The 25197-nt window shown below is 42.1% G+C and overlaps 1 protein-coding gene across 1 annotated transcript in view; it reads right to left on the bottom strand.

Moving 5' to 3' along the window:
• Nucleotides 1-6872: 6872 nt before the first annotated feature.
• Nucleotides 6873-25197, bottom strand: part of LOC145535854 (putative MAGE domain-containing protein MAGEA13P) — a 73096-nt gene continuing 54771 nt past the window's right edge. Inside the window, exon 2 of the mRNA XM_081564197.1 lies at nucleotides 6873-8232. Within this exon, the coding sequence (XP_081420323.1) occupies nucleotides 7173-8168 (996 nt within the window). The 5' untranslated portion in view covers nucleotides 8169-8232 and the 3' untranslated portion in view covers nucleotides 6873-7172. The remainder of the gene's footprint in view (nucleotides 8233-25197) is intronic.

Here is a 25197-nt window from a genome sequence, read left to right on the forward strand (position 1 = left end):
GAAAGGAAGAAAAGACTCAATTTGATAATATCTGCTCCTAACTTGAGAAATTATAAAAGTAAATTAAAACCAAGGCAAGAAGAATGATAATATCAATAATAATATAGATACATGGAGAAATCAACAAAATTGAAATTAGAAAAACAATAAATAGTATCAAAGGAACAAAACAAGGGAGCTGAAATATCTAAGAACTTTTTTAAAAAGACTGTTATAAAACAATGGCTTTGAACACTGTCTTCATCAGTTTAGCCTCCTATAATAAGATACCATAAACTGAGTGACTTATCAACAACAGAACTTTATGTCTCTTAGTTCTGAAGGCTAGAAGGGTGAGATCATGGTGTCAGCACGGTTGGGTTCTGGTGAAAGCCCTCTTCCAGGTTGCAGACTGTTAACTTCTCAGTATCCTTATTTGAACTGTGGTGTTGGAGAAGACTTTTGAGAGTTCCTTGGACTGCGAGGAGATCCAACCAGTTCATCCTAAAGGAAATAAGTCCTGAATATTCATTGGAAGGACTGATGCTAAAAGACCCTGATGCTGGGAAAGATTGAAGGCAGGGGGAGAAGGGGACAACAGAGGATTAGATGGCTGGATGGCATCACCGACACGATGGACATGAGTTTGAGTAGGCTCTGGGAATTGGTAATGGACAGGGAGGCCTGGCGTGCTGCAGTCCATGGAGTCACAGAGTCAGACATGACTTAGCGACTGAACTGAACTGACTGATCCTTACATGGAAGAAAGAGAACTTGCTAGCTCTCTGGCCTCTTCTAAAGGCACCCACTCATTAGGGCTCCACCTTCATGACCTAATTACCTCCCAAAGACTTCACTTCCAAACATATAAGCATTTGGAAAAGACATAAATATTCAGTCCATGGCAGACATAGTTTAAATTATATGAAACTGTGCATATAGAGGAAATGACATAGAATACAGGAGATTGCAGAAAGGGGAAAAATGACAGGTTACTTAAAATCATATAAATAGAAGAATGTCTTACAGTGGTAATTTGTTATGTTTAAAAGTGAAAATAGTGATTAAATGATTTAGATCTAGAGCAAATGCATATAAAGGAAACAAGGTGATGACATGAGAAAACTAGGAACAGTTTTAATTTTCCAAGAGGAAAATGCTAGCTAACTTATTAAATGACATTGTAAAAAATAATGGTATTGGAAAAGTCACTGGTGCTTATTAATTCACTTGCACCTTTATTATTCTTTAAATTGAAGTATATTTTCACATGCATCCCTTTTTTTGGAGAATGTGAAACCTACATTTTAAAAATAAAAAATGAAAGTATTAGAAAATATCCCGTTGCAAAGAAATAAATCATATGTATATATTTTACAGCTAAAAAACCATAGAAACACATTTGGATCAAAATGATTTGGTAAAATTCAGGGGCTGATTAATTTCAGAAAGTAGGCTATAGTCCAATAAAGAGAAAATGTTCACATAAGGAAAGAGGCTATGTACTTGTACTTTAAAAAAAAAAAAAGGAACAAAAGGAAGGAACAAAGGGAAGAGAGAAAGAAAAGTAAAGGATAAGAAACAAGCAACACAGTGGTTAGAAAATCCTAAGGCACACAAATGGGCTTCCCTGGTGGCTCAAATGGTAAAGAATCTGCCTGCAATGCAGGAGATCCCGGTTTGATTCCTGGGTTGGGAAATCCCTTGGAGAAAGGATAGGCCACCCACTCCAGAATTCTTGGGCTTCCTAGGTGGCTCAGAAGGTAAAGAATTCACACACAATGTGGGAGACCCGGGTTCGATCTCTGAATTGGGAAGATGCCCTGGAGGACAGCATGGCAATGGCAACCCACTCCAATATTCTTAGCTGGAGAATCCCCATGGATGAAGGAACCTGGAGGGCTAGAGTCCATGGGGTTGCAAAGAGTTGGACATGACTGAGCGACTAAGCACAGCACAGCATAAGGCACACAAATAATTTTGAATCATATCAATAATCATTAATGGCTTTGTTAGGTCAGTGTGTGAATGAAACCATGAAAATAGTGAAATTGTTGAGTGCAGAAAATGAGTATGTGAAATATAGACAACAACAGAGCATATAACCTGCAGTAGAGAAAATTATCAAAATTATCAGTTACAATACTTTTTACATGATATTTACTTTGTGAAAGATAATCATGAGTTGGGAAATTGTGTGTTGATGATAGTCTATGAAAGAAAATGATAAACGTTCTAATGAAAATGTTGCATCAGTCATAAGAAAATAAAAGTGCATTTTCAGGCACAAGTTGGAATTAATGCAGTAATGACTGAAGAATATCATTTTAAAATAACATGATTTATTTATCATGAGCTCTGACAAGCGACACATAAACAACATTCATAGTAATGAATGTGATAATTATAATTCCTTCTCCTCAAATTGCCCATATACTCTCCTTTGTATAAATATTGGATCCAATCATATCATGGAGAATATGATTTAGATGTAAATGTAATTTTACTTTTTGAAATACAAGTTAATACTTTTTCTGGAGAGAAGGCTTTAAAAAGGAGATGGATTCTTATCTGTGCAGCACTGTCTTTGAAAGTGTGAGGGAAGTTGGATGGCTACACATAGCTTACTAATTGGATTGCATTTCTTTTTCTTTCTAGTCAAACAAGCAGTAGGCAAGCCAGAGGCTGGGTAGAATTCAGCAAGAGGTTGATCATTTTTTTTGCAAACAAACCATCTAGAGGATATGTATTTATTTTTGGCAGTCAAAATCACATTTAAAATATTTATAACTATAAAGGTAATCCATATATATTTCTAAAATGTTGGAAAATTTTAAAACCATGGATAAGAAAACAAAGAAATCATTTATATTTCCACTAGTAGAGAAACTAAAGAGCCTCTTGCTGAGGGTTAAAGAGGAGAGTGAAAAAGCTGGTTTAAAACTCAACATTCAAAACATTAAGATAATGGCATTCAGTCCCATCACTTCATGGCAAATAGAAGGGGAAAAAGTGGAAGCAGTGACAGATTTTATTTTCTTGGGCTCCAAAATCACTGCAGACAGTGACTGAAGCCATGAAATTAAAAGACACTTGCTCCTGGGAAGGAAAGCTATGACAAAATTAGACAGGGTATTAAAAAGCAGAGACATCAACTTTGCTAACAAATGTCCACATAGTAAAAGCTATGGTCTTTACAGTAGTCATGTGCGGATGTGAGAGTTGGACCACAAAGAAGGCTGAGCACCGAAGAATTGATGCTTTTGAATTGTGGAGTTGGAGAAGACTCGAGAGTCCCTTGGACTGCAAGGAGATCAAACCAGTCAATCCTAAAGGAAATCAACTCCAAATATTCATTGGAAGGACTGATGCTAAAGCTAAAGCTCCAAAACTTTGGCCACTTGATGCAAACTGCCGACTCATTAGAAAAGTCCCTGATGCTGGGAAAGATTGAGGGCAGGAGGAGAAGGGGATGAAGGAAGTTAAGATGGTTGGATGGCATCACTGACTCAATGGACATGAGCTTGAGGAAACTCCAGGAGATACTGAAGGACAGGGAAGCCTGGCGTGCTGCAGTCCATGGGGTCGCAAAGAGTTGGACACGGCTGAGCAACTGAACAACAGTAGAGAAATATATTGTTGACATTTTGCTGTATATTCTCCTAGTTGTATGTATGTTTATATTAACATAAATGTGTCCCATAGCCTTTCAATACTAGTTATAATGTGAATGAGATTGAAATTTGAGGGCATTTGTTATGCCTTGATAATTTAGATTTTAAATTTGTATTATAGAACTTCTGCTTCTGGCCACAGTGGAGTGAGAGGAATGGAACTCATACTTGATATACCTAAAAATCCAGATATGAAATAACTTTCAACTGATTGGACATCGGGTCATGAAGGACACTGATCTCTAAGAAATGGAAAGCAAATGAATTAAGTCCTACAGTGCCCCAGTTTACACCTGTGTAGATAATACAGGCCAATCCTCTGTCCTGGACGACCTGGTGGCAATGAAGACCAGCAGTCATGGCCACAGGACACCCACCTTCTAGTGTCCCAACAGCTCAGAAACCAAGGGAGGCAGCCTGAGCCAGGGACAACACCTAGATCATTTTTCAATGTGTGTCCATGCCTAGCCCTTTAGCCATAGATTCTCTGAGGTGATTAGTCCCAAGGATTGCCCCTCCAGTTGCCCCCTCTTTGTGGCTGTGTGTTGCCTTCCACTCTTCACAGGTGCCCCTGGCTTGTCTCAACTGGTAGACGTCGGTCCCCAACCCCACTCACTCACATAGCCCTAGCTTCTGTGGAGGGGTTCACTCTACACAGGGGCAACACCCCAGCCTCCAGCAGGCATCAAGACAGCTTTCAGCCCAGGGACACTGGCAAGGGTGCCCTGCACCCCTAGAGGTGTCAAGAAATGTAGCTCATCCAAATGATGGAGGGTAGCAGCTGTACTCTTTCCAATAGGACACAGTGGGTGGTGGGGAAGTGAACGGGTGGTGTCTGGCACATGGCTGGCCCACTCCTCCAATTGATTAATTCACTCAGACCACACTGAGACTTCCAGCTGGTCCAGATGCCGATTCCCCAGCCTATTCTTTTTTTAAAATTATTTATTTTAATTGGAGGCTAATTACTTTACAATATTGTAGTGGTTTTTGCCATAATTGACATGAATCAGCCATGGGTGTACATGTGTTCCCCATCCTGAACACCCACCCCCCTCATTCCCCATCCCATTCTTCAGGGTCATCCCAGTGCACCAGCCCTGAGCAACCTGTCTCATGCATCGAACCTGGACTGGCAATCTATTTCACATATGACAATATATATGTTTCAATGCTATTCTCTCAAATCATCCCACCCTCACCTTCTCCAACAGAGTCCAAAAGTCTGTTCTTTACATCTGTGTCTCTTTTGCTGTCTCGCATATAGGGTCATCGTTACCATCTTTCTAAATTCCATATATATGCATTAATATACTGTATTGGTGTTTTTCTTTCTGACTTACTTCATTCTGTACAATAGGCTCCAGTTTCATCCACCTGATTAGAACTAATTCAAATGCATTCTTTTTTAATAGCTGAGTAATATTCCATTGTGTATATGTACCACAGCTTTCTTATCCATTTGTCTGCCGATGGACATCTAGGCTGCTTCCATGTCCTGGCTATTGTAAACAGTGCCCAGCCTATTCTTATAAGGCATCCAGTACCACTCACCCAGACTCCTCACCATCTCTTCTTCTGGCCCTTGAACTCTGGACTCAGAGAGCCCCACCAGCCTGCCTGGGCCTCTTCTGACTTGGTTTTGTAGGTGGTCTCTTTTCTGGACTCTGGTAATTGCTCTTGCCAGGATGCTCTCAACGACCCTCACTGACTGACTGTGTCCTGTCTGATCTTTTTCCCTGGCTCCTGGTCATTCTGGCTCAATGCTTGCTTCTTGAAACAAAGGGGAAACATCCTGCTGACATTAAACCCTGCCCTGAGGAATCCCTTTACTCAGGACTTCACTGCCTAAATCTGTCTTTATATGGGTGAGGAATTAAATTAATTTTCTGCTTAACCTAGTGAGAAAAGGGGAGACCCAAATTAAAATAATGTTGATATAATATTTGGGGCTGTTCCACTGGGAGCAGGGCACAGTCTTCAGAGAAGAAGTGATAAGCTGATTAGCAGGCCACATTCCAGAGTTGGACAGAAGCGCACATGAAGGAAGACCCCTGGAAGGGTGTGTAATGCAAGAAAGTGCCAGGCCCCAGGCAAAAGTGTCAGCACCTGGGCACAGTCAGCTTTCAAGGAGCCCTGGGGCTCTGGCACAAGGGTCAGAGGTAAATTAAGGCCACACACAATCCATAAATCCAGTTTAATTTTCATCGTCACCTTTCTTCTTTAGTCCTGCTGTTAGTAACTTGGCCACAGGGCCCTTCTTTCTGTTGCCATGATGCAGTAGTGGGAAGAGAAATGAACTAAGAGACAAAATGTCTGCCTCAGGCTAGGAGGAGTGAGGACAGCCTGGATCTCAGTGAATTCAGACCAGGGATCCAGTTCCAGCTTTGTCATTTACTGGATACTGGGTCCATGGCCAAGTGGCCAATATGAGCCTTAGGTTCTGCATTTGTGAAGTGGGTTTAACAAGCCCTGACTTGTGGGACTGTCAAGTACATGGCCTGGCATTTAATGGACATTTAATAATAACAGTAATTCTAATATGATTTTGACCCTAGACTCTATCATTCTCCTGGGATTGTGTGTGTGTGTGTGTGTGTGTGTACTCCATGGCATCTCAGAGAATATACAGCACTCTACGACATAAAACAAGTGAGCCTCAAACGTTGCTTTGTAAACAAAACTCAGTAAATTTTCCTTGCTAGTAGGCATAATCTTTAATTTGGATACTGGGAGGTCTTCCCCAGCTGAATGCAACTCAAAATTCTCAGAATTTGAGTCAAGGACTAACCCTTTCCTCCCTCCCAACTACTCTTCCATCCAAATGACTATTTTCATTTGTTTCACCCCTACCAAAGATCTAGCCCTTGCTTAGGGTTGGCCAAATTATACTGATGATAACTTATTAATAATTAAATGTCCTTTCAGTGCCATGGGCTCTGTTTCTCCCAGCAGGGAAAAAGCGCCAGCCTCTGGGCACTGCTTCAAACAAATATCGGCCTTTTCTCAGGAAATCCTTTCAGGCGATGTGTACAGAACACCAAGTTTGTACACTGTTTTTAGTGGTGTGCGGACAGAGGGCAGGACATCTTCCACACCTGCTCCAGGTGAAGAGTGGGCTCTGTTTCTCCATGATCCCAGAGAAACTGCCAGGGGCAATTTTCCATTCTAGGCTTTTCTCTCACCTCTAAGACCCACCTATAAGCATAAATAAGCCAGTGAGCCAGGACTCTCATTTATTAGAATTTAACTTCTCATACATTGTTTAATTAGCCAAGCAAATCTAAGTGTATATATTTAACTTAACAAAACAGCAAACAAAAAGAGATATAGGATTCTTAGGATAACCATCTTTTACATTTTTTTCTTCTGTTTCTTGATCCCATCTATTTTATTGCTGGGCTCTTGCAGGTTTCTAAGGAAACTCCTATTTCAATGCCAAGCTTAACAGAACAGCAAAATACTTATTCTAAAATCTGACAAACAGCAATAAGTATGTGACCAACATCATTCATGAACCTAGACGCTGGCCATGGCAGAAGTAGCATCCCCAGCAGCAGCTCTCATCTGGGCTTCCTCTTCCTCATCTCTCAAAGCTTCCTCATACCAGGATGGGAAGGAAGTGGGGTCAGCCCCATTGATCTTGCAAAAAAACTTCAGGATTTTCATCTTGCTGGTTTCAGCATGGGCCCTTGGACCCCACAGGAATTCATAGCATGGAGGATCACTGTTGGGCACCTGCTGGTACTCCAGATACTTTTCCTCCACCAAATCTTTGGTGATGAGCTTCCTGGGCTCCCCATAGATGAAATCCTCCTGCCCATCCCACACCCCAATCGTATTTAGCACTTTCCAGATTCTCTCCTCAGTAGCACGGTTGCCCTCCATGAAGATCACACCCAGGATATATATCAGGAGGCCGGTCTTGGGCATGCTCTGGCCATTATTCTGCATCCCGTCGTAGGTGAGACTTAGTGCCTTCTGGAGCACATAGGAGTGGCTGGTTGGGTCTACTTCCTTTGCTTCAATGCCGAAGACAATCTCCATGCATTCACAGGCTTTGCTGAAGACCTCAGGGAAGTGATCCTCATGCTCTTTGATGATATTCTCCAGTATTTCTGCCTCTGTGATGGGCTCCTTTGTAACATATTTGACACTCATCAACTTTACCAATTCAACCACCTTCTTGTTTAGCACATCACCAAGCAAGAATGTGGGAGCCTGGAAGCTGCTTGGACCCTCTTCTTGGCTGCTGCTCTCATTTGATTTTCTCAGTAGAATGGCTTCAATGGTAGTGGAGGAGGAGCAGGCCCCCTGAGAACTCTGGGGAACACTCTGGTCCCCGGCAGTAGACACAACCTCTGGGGTGCCTTGGATCGAAGAAGAGAGCAAGGAGGCGGTGGCCTTCTTCTCCTCAGCTACAGGAACCTGTGAACCCACCAGGGCCTGAGCCTCTTTTTCAGCCTGCAGGCCTACTTCAAGCTTGTGGCTCTGACTCTTCTGACCGTGAGGCATGGTGATGCTGTTGAGGGTGGCAAGCAGAGGCGTAGGCAGGAGGTGGTGATTAGAGCTAATTGATCTGAGGAAGAGAGGAAGAGTGTGAGAAACTCAACCCTGTCAGCTCTGACCAAGGCTGTCTTAACAGATCTTCCCTTAGATAGCACTCTCGGAGGGGGGGTGGTCTCCTGTCTTCCTGACTGATCTGTGCCCTAAGAATCCTGAGAAAGCTCCTCAGGGTATAACCAGCCAGCTTAGCCTGCAGATTCCAGGTAATACAGCAGGGTGTGCAAGGTTGGGCACTGTGGTGTCCCCTCTGTTCTGGCGTGGCAGACATTCAGGGACATCACCTTGACTGACTCCTGGCCCTGTCTGGGATTCTTCTGCTCAGCCGACCTGAGGACACACATCTCAGACCACGGCCCTCACCCCCAGGATGATGTGAATCCCTATAAGAGGAGCTAAGGGGCACCTCAGGCTGCAGCTGCAATCACAATCCTGCCCCCAACTCAGCTCCAACAGGAGGGGGAAGGCCATACTTTGCGATGTCCTCACTGTTCCAAGGTGGATGGCCCGATCAATGCCCACTGAGAGGCCTCATCTTTCTCCTGTCCAGGCAGGCCTGCACCCACCCCTCTGCTGCTCTGAGACAAAACTCTCAGAACAAGAGTTCGCTTTCCTCAGACTAAGAGGAGGAAGTGAGGGGGGCACCACGTTTGGCCACACCTGCCCAGGGCCTCCCTGGGGTGACGTAAGGGCTGGATGAACTTTGGGGAGCCAATTCTCCTGGAATAGGGGGTTCACAGGAGTCCTTATGTTGAGGCTTGTAACTCCTCCCTCTGCTTACCTGAGGTAACCCTCCTGAAACTAAGGTCTCACTTCGTCGAGATAGCAGAGGAGAAAGTGAAGGGGCACTACACTCAGCCATACACTCTGGGTCCCTGATGGTTGAGAGCAGGGGCAGGGAGGCATGGGCCCCATCTGTTCTTCAGTAGTGGGTCCACTCTGTGCTCCATCCTCCAGTAAACCCCTGGCAGAGCCTGAGACTCATCCCTCTGCTGCACTGAGCCTCGCAAAACTGGCAGATGAGGGGTGCATTCTTCCCCTTCAGCTGACCTGCAGCTGCACACTTGAGGCCCAGGCTCTGCCTCCCAGAGACCAGACAAGGGAGCCGGGCTGGGGTGTCCGGGCCGGGGGGGGGGGGGCGGGCAGCGCAGGATCAACCCTACTTGGGCGTCTACTGGGGCTGATGGCAGGAGTGGGACAAGGCCGGAGATCCACCTCTCCACAGCTGAAGGGCCTCCCTCTCCTACCTTCAGAGTCCTAGTTTCCACTCCTGCTAGGGCTGGGGCTTCTCCCTCTGCCAACCCGAGGGTGAACCCCTCAGACCACGGCGGCCACCTCACAGGGAATACTGAGAAGGGCAGAGGCCAAGAATCTGCCAGACAGGCCTGTGGGGTCTCTGGGGCCAGCGGCGGGGGGGGGGGTGTCTGCACAGCTCTGTCTGTGTCGGGGTTCCTGTCGGGTAGAAACACTCCTTTCCTCAGACTAGAGAGGGCTTCTGTGGGGCGAAGGCCACCATGTCTGAGCTGCCAGGGAGAGGGGGTTATGGAGGATGGAGGCGCCTCCCTGGGCCTCTGACGGTAGAGAAGAGCAGGTCCCTGTGGGTCTCCTCGACCTCTCAGCCCACCTGGAGCCCACCGTTCCCTCATCCTGCAACCACCATCGCCCTGAGGTGCCAGACACAGAAGTCAGAAGACAAAGAGGGGTGCAGCGCCCCCTAGCTCCTCTCAGGTCGCCTCAGGGCTGACAGCAGGAAGGGCAGGCGTCATGGGCCCCTGGGCCCCCAGGGATTCCCCCTCAGCCTCACAGGGCTGGGTGGGAGCCTTCCTCTGCATCCTCACCTCCACGTGTCCCACCCTGAGTTCCCCACCGATGATGCCGCTGTGCCTCTGGGGTGTTCCCTGGGGTGGAAGTTGAGACACATCCAGAACCCTTGCCTGGGGTCTCCCAGGGACAAAGGCAGGGGCAGAGCATGCCAGAGCCAGGGGCTGAGTGGGCCTGCTCTCCTCGCTCTGAATACTCACTTTGATCTCCAACCAACCTCTGGCGGGGCCTGGACTCCTTCCTCTGCTGCCCCTCAGAGGCACCTTGCTGGGAAAACCCCGCAGGTTTCACCTTGACCCCCGCACTCTGTGAGTGCCATGCCTGAGTCCACCTGATGTCTCACCCTTCAGATAAGGAGCCTTCCCTCCCCAAGAAGGGAGTAAAAGGGAGCCTCCACCTGACAGGCTTGTGTGGGGGTCCATCAGAGCTGATTGCAGGATCAGGGGGCCCTGCATGTCTCCCTGTGAGTTCTGGGTTAGGGTCACCCTCATCTTCCCCTAGGCCTGCGTCCCCTGCCTTCAGAAGGCCCTTCTCTCCTGAGATGCCCACTGCAGAAATGAAATGGGTAGCGTGGTGGCACCTGTTTCTGACATTCCTGCTTAGGGTCTTGGATACGTTTCTGTGGGAACCGTCTGTTTGGGATGGGCAGATAATTCAGTCCTCCGTAAGGGTCCTCACTTTCATGCCTGGCAGGGTCTGGGAGTCCTTCCTTGGTTGACCTGAGTGCTCCCCTCAGATCAAAGCCCTCACCTCCGTGTAAATGTATCTCTTTTACTGGTGGAAGTCAAGAGTTTGCCACATCTGACTATTGTACCCCAAAGTCTCCCAAGGCTAACAGCTGGGGTAGGATGGGCCTGGGGACCAGTTTCTTCTGTGGTGGGAGTTTTTAGTCCTCTCTCAGGATCATCACCTTGACTCCTGGCACTAAGTTAGCCTTCTCCCTCTTGGGCCAGAGTCTGTCCATATCAAACCAACTGTGGAAGACAGCCACCCAAGCTTGTCATCCTGGAACAACTTTATTGAATTTGTTCATTATTTCTAACAGTTTTGTTGTTGTTGTTGCTGAGGTTTTACAGTTTTCTGTGTATATGATTATATCATTTCAACTTGAAGAACTGCCTTTACTATTTCTTGTAAGGCAGTTCTAGTGGTGATGAGCTCCCTCACCTTTTTTGGTCTGAGAAAGTCTATATTGCTTCTTCATTTCTGAAGGAGAGCTTTGCCAGGTGTAGAATACATGTGCATGTGTTTCATTATTTTCCTTTTAATGTCCATGGAATCAGAAGTGGTGCTTCCTATTTCATTTCTGATATTTGTAATTCTGTCTTCTTCTCTCTTGGCTAGCCCAACTAGAAGTTTATTAATTTTATTGATCTTTCCAAAAAACCAATTTTGTGTTTCCTTGATGTTCTCTATTGTTTTCCTATTTTCAATTTCATTGATTTTTTTACTCTATTTTTCTCTCTGCTTTCTTTATAGTTTTGTTAAGTTGTACTTCCATTTTTATTTAGGTTAAAATATATATTTTAAATCATCTGGGCTTTTTTCTTTAACTTATGAATTATTTAGTAGTATGTTATTTCATTTCTAAGTATTTCAGAGATACTCTAACTACCTTCTTGTTACTGATTTTCAGTTTAATTCCATTGTGGTTTGTGAACAAACAGTATAATTTCTATTCTTTTAGGTATGTTTAATGGTTCTGAATTTGTTCTATCTTGATAAATGTTTTATGTCACTTGAGAGTAATATGTATTCTGTTGTTGTTGGATGGAGTATTTTATAGATGTCAAGTAGATCAAGTTGATTGATAGTGTTCTTCAAGTCACCTGTTTTTCTACTATCAATTATTTGATCTATCAATTATTTCCAGAGTGGTAATGAAGTCTCCAAATATAATAGTAGATTTGCCTATTTCTCATTTCATCTCTATCAGATTTTGCTTCACATATTCTGATACTTTGTTTTTAGTTGCATATGCATTTAACATTTCTATACCTTCTTGGAGAATTGACTTATTTTTCACTATGTTATGCCTCTCTGTATCCCTAATGATTTCCTTGTCCTAGAGTCAAAAACAAAAACAAAAACAAAATTTTTTTCCATATCTTTACTTTTAGCCTACCTGAATCTTTATCTTTAAAATGAATGTCTTGTAGACAAAATGTGATTGTATATTGTTTCATATCACTTTGACTATCTGTGTCTTTTAACTTGTATATATAGATCATTCACATTTAAAGTGATTGTTGATATAGTTGGATTAATGTTTACTATTAATATATTTGTAACTGTTTTCTATTTGTTTCATTTATTCTAAATTTTCTTCCACTTTTTCTGCCTTCTCTGCTTTTATTTGAGAATTTAATATGATTCTACTTCATTCCCTTTTTATTTATTTATTTATTTTTTTGTGTTGAATGGCTCCTTTTTTTTTTAATTTATTTATTTTAGTTGGGGGTTAACCACTTTACAATATTGTAATAGTTTTTGCCATACATTGACATGAACCAGCCATGGGTCTACATGTGTTCCCCCTCCTGGACCCCCCACCCACCTCCCCCTTCATTCCCTTTTTAAATTGATCTATATCTTACTTCTGCTTCATTGACTATGGTAAAGCCTTTGACTGTGTGGATCACAACAAACTGGAAAATTCTTAAAGAGATGGGAACACCAGACCACCTTACTTGCCTCCTGTGAAACCTGTATGCAGGTCCAGAAGCAAGAGATAGAACTGGGCGTGGAAAAACAGACTGGTTTCAAATTGGTAAAGGAGTACATTAAGGCTGTATATTGTCACCCTGCTTATCTAGCTTATATGCAGAATACATCATGTGAAAAGCCAGGCTGGATGAAGCACAAGCTGGAATCAAGACTGCTGGGAGAAATATCAATAACCTCAGATATGCAGATGACACCACCCTTATGGCAGAAAGAAAAGAGGAATTAAAGAGCCTCTTGATGAAGGTGAATGAAGAGAGTGAAAAAGTTGGTAAAATTCAACATTCAGGGCAGTCCTAAGATGGCAGAGGAATAGGACCCAGAGACCATTTTCGCCCCCACAAATTCATCATTTGAACTCTGAGCAAATTCCACAAAACAACTTCTGAACACTGGCAGAGGACACCAGGCACCCAGAAAGGCAGCCCATTCTCCTTGAAAGGAGGTAGGACAAAATATAAAAGATAAAAAGAGAGACAAAAGAGTTAGGGATGGAGACCCATCCTGGAGAGGGAGTCATGAAGGAGAAGTTTCCAAACACCAGGAAACCCTCTCACTGGCGGGTCTGCGGGGGAGTTTTAGAATCCCAGAGGGTAACATAACCAGGAGAAAAAAAAACAAAAAACAAAAAACCCACAGATTAGGCACCTAACCGCACCTCCCAGAGAAGAAGTAGCCCAGATGCTCGTGTCTGCCAGCAGCGAGTGGGGGTTGAACAGGGAAGTGCGGGCTGCATGCTTAGGGTAAGGACTGGGCCTGAATTCCCTGAGGACAAGCTGAGGGAGCTAATGTGAGACAGCAACCCAAACTGTGGGATAGCCAGAGAAGGAGAAAAAAAGGAGAGAGAGAGAGAAAGAGAGAATTCTCCTGCAAAAAGCTCTAAGGCACAGCCTGGCCCACTCACAGAACAAAGGATTGAGCGAACACCAAAGGAGAGCTATCTGGCTGCAGACTGGCCCCTCCACGCCCCACCCCCCCGCCGCCAGAGGCAGAGAGGCAGGTGGGCGACAGCCAGAGCTGGAAGGTGAGGGGCAATCTTGGCCCCAGAGATGGCATCCACCACCAAACTGTGAGCAGGCTCCCAGTTGCTAACCCAGTCTTCCTGGGATCCTGGATGGTTGACATCTGCCAGGAGGGTCGCAGTCAGAGATCAGCTCCCCAGAGGAGACACATGGCACACCTGAGATGGCGCTCTTGCTGCGCACCCAGGAAAACCAAGGGGTTGGGACCGAAGAGGTGATAACACACACAGCCCACCTGGAAGAGTGTGCTCACCAAGCACCTGGTCACCTGAGCTGTGCAGACCTGGGAAGGGCACAAAATGCAGGCCCTGAGTCTGTGCTTTTGTGGAGTACCTGAGAACCTGAACCTGAGTGGCTTAGACCTGGAAAGTGCACGCAACCCAAGGCCCACTTTAGACAGTTCCCCTGCAGAGCAACCTGGAGCCTGAGCAGTGTAGACCAGGAAAGCACACACGCCGTGAACTGGGGCAAACCCAGTGTGGTCCATACACTATGAGCTCTCCCCACACATGGCGCGTTCCTCCCTCCCCACAGCACAAATGAATAAGTGAGCCTAAATAAGTGACCACATTTGCCCCCTTGTGTCAGGGTGGAAATTAGACTCTGAAGAGACTTGCAAACAGAGGAAGCCAAAATAAACAAAGAAGAGGGAACCACTTTGGGAGCGACAGGTGCAACAGATTAAAACCCTGTAGTTGGCATTAACTACATTGGAAGGGGCCTATAGACCTCGAGAAGAAGTATAAGGTGGAATAAGGAACTATCTGACACTGAAGTGACCCCACACTGTCCTCAACAGCTCCAGAGAAATTCCTAGGTATATTTTACTATTATCATTTCTTAATTTTTATTTTTTTAAGTTCTTTATTACTCCTTTAATTTTCATTTTTATACCCTACTATTACATTGCAAAAAAAAGACCGTATTTTTAAAGCAAATTTCATATATACATATTTTATAATTTTTGTGATTTTGTTTTGTTTTTTTAATATTGTATTTTTGAGAGTCTAACATCTACTCTAGATTTTTAATCTTTGCTTTTTGGTATTTGCTATCAATTCTGTACCTTTAAGAATCCAATCTTCTGTATCCATTTTTACTTAGGAGTGTGATTACTGGCTTGATTGCTCTCTCTCCTTTTGACTCTCCTTTTTCTCCCCCAGGTCACCTCTATCTCCTCCCTCCCTATTCTCTTCTCTACCCAACTCTATGAATCTCTTTGGGTGTTCTGGGCTGTGGAGAACACTTAGGGAACTGATTACTGGCTAGATCTGTCTCTCTCTTTTTAACTTCCCCTCTTCTCCTCCTGGTCACCTCTACTTCTTCCCTCTTTTCTTCTCCATGTAACTCTGTAAACCTCTCTGGGTGTACCTCACTGTGGAGAATCTTTTCACCATTAACCTAGATGTTTTATCATCGGTGCTGTATGGATGGAGAAGTCTAGAGGCTACTGTAAGAATAAGACTGAAAGCCAGAGGCAGGAGGCTTAAATCCAAAACTTGAGAACATCAGAAAACTCCTGACTCCAGGGAACGTTAACTGACAAGAGCTCATCCAAAAGCCTCCATACCTACACTGAAACCAAGCTCCACCCAAGAGCCAACAAGTTTCAGAGCAAGATATACAAAGCTAACTCTCCAAAACACAGGAACTTAACCCTGAGCATTAAAATACAGGTGGCCAAAAATCACATCAAATCCAAAGACACCTCAAAACTCACTAATGGACACTTCATTGAACTCCAGAGAGAAGAGATCCAGCTCTGCCCACCAGAACACCAATAGATGCTTCCCTAACCAGGAAACTTTGACAAGCCACTTGTCCAACCCCACCCACAGGGAGAAACCTCCACAATAAAGAGGAACCACAAACTTCCAGCATACAAAAAGGCCACCCCAAACACAGCAATCTAGACAAGATGAAAAGGTAGAGAAATACTCAGCAGGTAAAGGAACAGGATAAATGCCCACCAAAACAAACAAAAGAAGAGGAGATAGGGAGTCTACCAGAAAAAGAATTCAGAATAATGATAGTAAAAATGATCCCAAAATCTTGAAAACAAAATGGAGTTACAGATAAATAGCCTGGAGACAAGGAGACAAGGATTGAGAAGATGCAAGAAATGTTTAACAAGGAAAATGAAGAAATGAAAAAGAGTCAATCAATAATGAATAATGCAAAAAATGAGATCAAAAGCACTCTGGAGGGAACCAACAGTAGAATAATGGAGGCAGAAGATAGGATAAGTGAAGTAGAAGATAGAATGGTAGAAATAAATGAAGCAGAGAGGAAAATAGAAAAAAAGAATTAAAAGAAATGAGGACAACCTCAGAGATCTCTGGGACAATGTTAAATGCCCCAACATTTGAATCATAGGAGTCCCAGAAGAAGACAATAAAAAGAAAGGCCATGAGAAAATACTTAAGGAGATAATAGTTGAAAACTTCCCTAAAATGGGGAAGGAAATAGTCACCCAAGTCCAAGAAGCCCAGACAGTCCCAAACAGGATAAACCCAAGGCAAAACACCCCAAAACACATATTAATCAAATTAACAAAATCAAACACAAAGAACAAATATTAAAAGCAGTAAAGGAAAAACAACAAATAACACACAAGGGAATTTCCATAAGGATAACAGCTGATCTTTCAATAGAAACTCTTCAGGCCAAAGGGAATGGCAGGACATACTTAAAGTGATGAAAGAGAAAAACCTACAATCCAGATTACTGGACCCAGCAAGGATCTCATTCAAATATGAAGGAGGAATCAAAAGCTATACAGACAAGCAAAAGCTGAAAGAATTCAGCACCACTAAACCAGCTCTTCAACAAATGCTAAAGGATCTTCTCTAGACAGGAAACACAGAAAAGGTTTATAAACTTGAACCCAAAACAACAAAGTAAATGGCAATGGGATCACACTTATCAATAATTACCTTAAATGTAAATGTGTTGAATGCCCAAGCCAAAAGACAAAGGCTGGCTGAATGGATGCAAAAATAAGACCCCTATATATGTTGTCTACAAGAGACCCACCTCAAAACAAGGGACACATACAGACTGAAAGTGAAGGGCTGGAAAAAGATATTTCATACAAATGGAGACCAAAAGAAAGCAGGAGTAGCAATACTCATATCAGATAAAATAGACTTTGAAATAAAGGCTGTGAAAAGAGACAAAGAAGGATACTACATAATGATGAAAGGATCAATCCAAGAAGAAGATATAACAATTATAAATATATAGGCACACAACATAGGAGCACCGCAATATGTAAGGCAAATGCTAACAAGTATGAAAGGGGAAATTAACAGTAACACAATAATAGTGGGAGACTTTAATACCCCATTCACACCTATGGATAGATCAACTAAACAGAAGATTAGCAAGGAAACACAAACTTTAAGTGATACAATGGACCGGTTAGACATATTGATACCTACAGGACATTTCACGCCAAAACAATGAATTTCACCTTTTTCTCAAGTGCACATGGAACGTTCTCCAGGATAGATCACATCCTTGGCCATAAATCTGGCCTTGGTAAATTCAAAACAATTGAAATCATTCCAAGCATCTTTTCTGACCACAATGAAGTAAGATTAGATGTCAATTACAGGAGAAAAACTATTAAAAATTCCAACATATGGAGGCTGAACAACACGCTGCTGAATAACCAACAAATCAGAGAAGAAATCAAAAAAGAAATCAAAATATGCATAGAAATGAATGAAAATGAAAACACAACAACCCCAAACCTATGGGATACTGTAAAAGCAGTGCTAAGGGGAAGGTTCATAGCAATACAGGCTTACCTCAAGAAACAAGAAAAGAGTCAAATAAATAACCTAACTCTACACCTAAAGCAACTAGAAAAGGAAGAAATGAAGAACTTCAGGGTTAGTAGAAGGAAAGAAATCTTAAAAATTAGGGCAGAAATAAATGCAAAAGAAACAAAAGAGACCATAGCAAAAATCACAAAGCTGAAAGCTGCTTCTTTGAGAAGATAAATAAAATAGACAAACCATTAGCCAGACTCATCAAGAAACAAAGGGAGAAGAATCAAATCAACAAAATTAGAAATGGATAAATCACAACAGACAACACAGAAATATAAAGGATCATAAGGGACTACTATCAGCAAATATATGCCGATAAAATGGACAACTTAGAAGAAACGGACAAATTTTTACTTATTTTTCTTCAATTTTTTAAATTAATTAATTTATTTTAGTTGGGGGCTAATCCTATACAATATTGTAGTGGTTTTTGCCGTACATTGACATGAATCAGCCATGAGTTTACATGTGTTCCCCATCCTGAACCCCCCTCCCACCTCCCTCCCCATCCCATCCTCTCTGGGTCATCCCATTGCCCCAGCCCTGAGCATTTGTCTCATGCATCAAACCTGGAATGGCGTTCTGTTTCACATATGATAATATACATGTTTCAATGCTATTCTCTCAGAACGTCCCACCCTCACCTTCTCCCTCAGAGTCCATAAGACTGTTCTATGCATCTGCGTATCTTATTCTGTCTCTCATATAGGGTTATCGTTACCATCTTTCAAATTCCATATATATGCATTAGTGTTTTAGCACCCAGAATAGACTGACACCCTGTGCAGTTGCCTGTCTGCCCTCCTCCTAAATCTGATTCTGCCTCTCACCAGCTTGCTTAAGCATACCATATATGATCAAGGACCCATGACTGCCTAGAAAACTCCTATTCATCTTTTTATTCTCAATCTGAGGACCACCATCTCTATGAAACCTTCCCAAATTCCCCAGAAGACTTAAGTTTCCATTGTCTGTTATATATATTGTTATTTGCTTTAGTAGATCACTTATCACACAGTATTCTTACTGCTGGTTTACATTTGTCTTTTGTCTTAGGGCAAAAATATGTTTATAAAATATGAGTGCAAACAACACACTCATTTTTCTTAAGGTATATTTATTGTAAGTAGGTTTGATGAAAAAGGACATGGATATCTGAAATGGGGCTGATACAAGATGACTGTACCCACATCCCACATAATCTCACATGGGAGAGAAGCATGATCAAGTTGTAGGGTAGGTTAGACAGGCTAAATTAATTTGATAATCAAATTCCTTTAAAAAAAAAAATGACACCAGTTCATTCATGCTTCTATCTACAGTTCTTTACATAACTGGCAAAATGGAAATCAGATCCCCTTTGACTGAAATATTCAGTACCTCAAGTAGAAATAAAAATATTCCTGGTGGTGCTGACTTGTCATGGTTGAACAGTTTTTGCAACAATGCAAGTTGCAGGTTCCAACTACAGGCAGATGGCACAACTAAACCCAAGACCAGTCAGAGGACAGTCACCTAAATTCAGCAGCAAAGAATAGGACTATTTATTTGGAATAATAAATTTCATCTAGTAGCTACATGTTAAATGGTTCACTACGCCTCCCAAGAGGTTGTCAGAATTTGGAAATTGTATGGAATAAATTAATGTCATAAATCCTTTAGCTTAAATGTAAAGAAGCATAAAAATTTTATTATTAGAAAATTCATATCTTTCCATCCTCACTTTAAAATAAGGCTGAGGAAGTGTGTATTTAAAGAATATCAACTTGATGGGGTGCCAAATTAGTAGCCATCCAAGGAGTACCACTTGTTATCATTCTGGCTCTGAATATAGGGGAATAATGAGAGATGAGGCTTCAGAGACCAGCAGGGGACAAATAACTAGCAGACCATATAAGCAACGTAAAATATAAAATTTATCTTATGTGTCATTGGGATCCATGGAAAGGATTTAGCTAAGAGATTGGTGTAATCCCATTTATGTTTTAGACAAATCACTCTGCTAGTCATGCAGAAGATAGCCTGAGCAGAGAGAGGAGGGAGCATGATTAAAGGCAAGAAAACTACTTAAGATGCTGCTGACATAGTCTAGGTCTGAAATGATGAAGCACTGAACTAGGCACTACCTGTGGAAATGAAGGGAATATTAGAGATTCAGAATTTTTTTTAAGAGGGAGGGAGGTGGGAGGGGAGTTCAGGATAGGGAACACATGTAAACCCATGGCTGATTCATGTCAATGTATGGCAAAAACCACTACAATATTGTAAAGTAATTAGCCTCCAACTAAAATAAATAAATTAAAAAAAAAAAAGAGGCAGATGCCACAAGACCTGGTGGCCGATCGGGTGTGGGGGATAAAGTGGAGGTATGAGTCCAGAAAGACTTATTTGTCCATTCATTCCAAAAATATATTAATGTTCTGTGCTGTGCTCTGTTAGAGTGCTTTAGTTGTGTCTGACTCTCTGCGACCCTGTGGACTGTATCCCACCAGGGTCCCCTGTCCATGGGATTCTCCAGGCAAGAATACTGGAGTGGGTTGCCGTGCCCTTCTCCTGGGGATCTTCCCAACCCAGGGGTCGAACCCGTGTCTCTTCTGTCTCCTGCACTGGTAGGTGGATTCTTGACTACTAGTGCTACCTGGGAAGCCCATTAATGTTCTACTTTGTTCCAGAAATGGCTTAGAATCTAGAAATCTGAAGATAATTAAAACATAATCCTTGTTTTAAGGTGAAAGAAGTAGAAATGCATATGAATAATTATAAAAGAGCATGATGGGCTATTATAAAATTATGTACAAGCTACAGTGGGGCAGGAATAGGAGGAAGTGTTTTACTCTACCTGGGAAACTTGAGGAAGGCTTCAGAGAGGCAGTAGCACTTGAACCAAGTCTTCAAGAATATATAGGAGTTGGTTGGATGATCATAGATCATCCTGGTAAAATCATTCCTGAAAGAAGGAGCTGTGTGTGCAAAGGCTCATAAGTTTAAGAGAGCATGACTGTACTTGGGTACTGAAACTTCAAGTTTTTCAACCTGACAGTGTGGGTGAATGAGGGGGTGAGAGATGAGAGAGGCCATAAGCAATGAGTAAGAGATAAGGGTGAAAAGCTAGAATGACTAGGTCATAAAGTACACTGGAAAAGCCCACGCTGAGGAGCGTGGCCTTGTTAGATGAAGAACTCACATCGTCTGCATCTCATTCTATTTTCGATTTTTGAACTGAGGTATAATTAATTTACAATGTTGTGTTAATTTCAAGTGTACAGCAGAGTGATTCTGTTTTATATATATATATACTGGGTTGACCAACAAGATGTTACAGAAAAATGTGAATGAACTTTTTGGCCAATTCAATATAAATATATATAAGAAAATGTATATATAAATAATTCATAATATATAATATATGTACTTTTTCAGATTCTTTTACTTTATAGATTATTAAAAGATACTGAGTATAGTTCCCTGTGTTATACAGTAAGTTCTTGTTGTTTACCTGTTTTATATTTAGTAGTGTGTATATATTAATCTCAACTCCGTATCACTTTAGAAATGATTCTACTCTTTTTACATAAATATAAAATTTCATTTATTTATTTATTTTTCCCTGTGCTGGGTCTTGGTTGCTGTGTGCGGACTTTCTCTAGTTGTGGCAATTGGAAGCTACTCTCTAGTTGCAGTATGTGGGCTTCTCATTGTGGGGGCTTCTCTTGTTGCAGAGCATGGGCTCTAGGCTGCGTAGGATCAGTAGTTGCAGCTTGCAGGCTCTAGAGCTTGGGCTCAGTAGTTACGGCACATGGGCTTAGCTGCTCTGCGGCATGTAGGATCTTCCTGGACCAGGGATCAAACTTGTGTCCCCTGCATTGGCAGGCAGATTCTTAGTCACTGGACCACCAAGAAGGCCCTGATTCTACTCTTTGAAACAGAGTTCTGAGAACAAAGTTGATCCTGTTTTTCTCTGTGTGTTTCTACAGTCCCTACTGTTTTCCCACGTATCAGACTTGAGTCAAACTGAAAAAGATTGAATCCTGGGTCCATTGCCACTTATTATTAGAGCTCGGGCAAGTCATTTTACCACTGATTCTTTTCCCTGTTCTGTTAAATGAGGATATTAATAGTACCACCCACATTGGGTCCTGGTAGGCATTAAAAGAGATAATACATATGAAATGCTTGTAACAATGTCTTAAATATCATAACCACAAAACAAAACATTTTTGTTTGTATGCTTCCAAGACAATCTATCCTTCAGACTTTGACTCTTCCAAGGGTAAGAGTTGTGCCTATTTTCATGTTTCCAAGCCCCTGGTATAGTGCATAGTTATGGTGGACAAGATGACGTGCCACCCAGATCCCCCTTCAGTGAAGGATTTATTCCCCTTACTATTGGGAGGACTGTTGACAAACAGCCTTCAGTTGTCAGCTCCTTCAGGAATCACCTCAGCTACATAGAACTGCCTTGCTCAAGGTCACCTTCCCAAGGTAGCTGAGACACAATGATTAATTAATTTAGAAGTATACAGGCCTAGTGATGGCATCCTTCAGGATGGCAACTCTGAAGGGGAACTATAGCTTCAGAGATCCCTGTGGGGTTAGACAAGGTTGTCATTGGGCTACATCATAACTTGACCTCTTCCACAGCCCACTCCTACTTCCTTTCTTCTCCCTTCAATAGGTGTCTATCTCAAAGGCACTCCTTAGTAAGTAGCCTGCACAATGATGTCTATCTCAGAACTAGTTTCCTAGGGAATCCAACCCACCATTGTGGCATTTGTAGTCAAAAGGTTAGTCGAACAAATGAATGGATGAATGCTCATCTTAAATTTTCTGCAAAATGTGAAAATCATGGGGTTTGTGTGTTATTTAACCTTTCTTCCCTTCATCTTTATGGGAATATAGTAAACAATGTGCTCTGACAGGAGAATATATATACTCTTAAGTATGTGACTCCAGGAATAAATTATACTCTGGCAGAGTGCAAACATTCTGTGCCAAAAGTATTTCTGTTGGTTTCTCTCCTTGTAATTAAACCATGTTCATCCTTGAGGATGCCTTAAAAAGAAATGCTTGGATTTTAAGAGAGCACTAATACAATATGAGAGAAGGCAATGTTGATAATGTTTTTTTAAAGAGATAGCTAATGCAAAAAACTTTAAAAATATTACTAAAGTAAATCAACTCAATACAGCATATGAAATTCTAATCTCTTGTTTCCTCATGTTTTGTTGGTAGGAAAGGCCTTTTAATTTCTTTGTTCATCATGTTGCATATAACAAGGCTTATATATATATTTAAAGCATATATGTATAAAGAACTCAATTCTAGTCTTTTGTGGTGATTATCAATTCACTATAAAGGCATGGGTTTATTTCTGGGTTCTCTGTTCTGTTCCATTGGTCTATATATCTGTTTTTATGCTGGTACCATACTGTTTTGATTATGATCACTTTGTAATAAAATTTGAAGTCACTTTCAACATACTTTTAATGCATATGTAGTTACATGGGAAAATAATACAAAAGTTGGATACCTGTCTTTTCATTCTTGGAGCTCACAGTCATTGGGACATGGAAAAGTAAAGAGAATACTGTAACCCAGTATAAGAGGGACTATAAAAGAAGCTGGAAGTGAGAAGAGAGGCTTTGGTTGTCCACAACATGAACATCTAATTAAGAATGGACTAGGGAAAATATGCTAGGGTAGCTTCCTGGTGGAGGTGATGATGACCAACCCAAGTTTTGCATGACCATTAAGACTGAATCAACAAAAGAGAGGGAAAATACTTTTCAGGCAGAGGGATCAGTACATACAAAACATTGAGCAAGGACTAAGAGGGAGTCATGATGAGAATTCTGGAAGTAACAAAACAAACAAGAACTTCAACTGGGATTGACATATATACAGTTCAGTTCAGTCGCTCAGTCGTGTCCGACTCTTTGCGACCCCATGAATAGCAGCACACCAGGCCTCCCTGTCCATCACCAACTCCTGGAGTTTACCCAAACCCATGTCCATCAAGTCGGTGATGCCATCCAATCATCTCATCCTCTGTCATCCCCTTCTCCTCCTGCCCCCAATCCTTCCCAGCATTAGGGTCTTTTCCAGTGAGTCAACTCTTCGCATGAGGTGGCCAAAGTATTGGAGTTTCAGCTTCAACATCAGTCCTTCCAATGAACACCCAAGACTGATATCCTTTAGGATGGACTGGTTGGATCTCCTTGCAGTCCAAGGGACTCTCAAGAGTCTTCTCCAACACCACAGTTCAAAAGCATCAATTCTTTGGCGCTCAGCTTTCTTTATAGTCCAACTCTCACATCCGTACATGACCACTGGAAAAACCATAGCCTTGACTAGATGGACCTTTGTTGGCAAAGTAATGTCTCTGCTTTTAAATATGCTATCTAGGTTGGTCATAACCTTCCTTCCAAGGAATAAGCGTCTTTTAATTTCATGGCTGCAATCACCATCAGCAGTGATTTTGGAGCCCCAAAAAATGCATACACTACATATAAAATAGATAACTAACGAGAACCTACTGGATAGCACAGGGAACCCTACTCTGCTCTGTGGTGACGAAAATGGGGAGGAAATCTAAAAAAGAGGGGATATGTGTATACGTATAGCTGACTCACTTTGCTGTACAGCAAAAACTAACATAACATTGTAAAGCAACCATACTCCATTAAAAATTATTTTTTAAAATAAGAACTTCAACTAAAATAAATAAATTTATAAAAAAAAAAAATAAAAGTATATAAGACAAAAAAAAAAAATAAGAACTTCAATGGAATTGTTGTTGCTCAGTTGCAAGTTGTGTCTGACTCTTCCTGACCCCGTGGAATGCAGCATGCCAGGCTTCCCTATCCCTAATCATCTCCCAGAGTTTGCCCAAGTTCATGTCCATTGAATCAGTGATGCCATCCAACCATCACATCCTCTGATCGGTGGAATAGAAAAGTTTATTTTTAGTCCTAATGTGGTATCTCATCATCTCATTAAACAATTCATCTTGGAAGTCACTTCTATATAGATGGTATATACATACACATACACATACACTCATGTGTATGTGTATGTGTGCTCAGTTGTGTCTGACTCTTTGCGACCCCATAGACTACAGTCTACCAGGCTCCTGTGTCCATGGAATTTTCCAGGCAAGAGTACTGGAGTGGGTTGCCATTTCCTCCTCCGGGGGATCTTCCTGATCCAGGGATCGAACCTATGTCTCCTAAGTCTCCTGAACTGCAGGCAGAGTTTTTACCACTGAGCCACCTGGGAAGCCAAACATCCATTGGATCACAGAAAAAGCAAGAGAATTCCAGAAGGACTTCTACTTCTGTCTCACTGACAACTCTAAAGCCTTTTACTGTGTGGATCACAATGAACTGTGGAAAATTCTTAGAGATGGGAATACCACTCTACCTTACCTGTCTCCTGTGAAATCTGTATGCAGGTCAAGAAGCAACAGTTAGAACCAAACATGGAACAACAGACTGGTTCCAAATTGGGAAATGAGTACATCAAGGCTGTATATTGTCACCCTTCTTATTTAGTTTATATGCAGAGTACATCATG

The sequence above is a fragment of the Giraffa tippelskirchi genome, chromosome X, assembly GCF_054371585.1.
Source record: "Giraffa tippelskirchi isolate mGirTip1 chromosome X, T2T-mGirTip1v1.2.pri, whole genome shotgun sequence".
Lineage (NCBI taxonomy): Eukaryota > Metazoa > Chordata > Mammalia > Artiodactyla > Giraffidae > Giraffa > Giraffa tippelskirchi.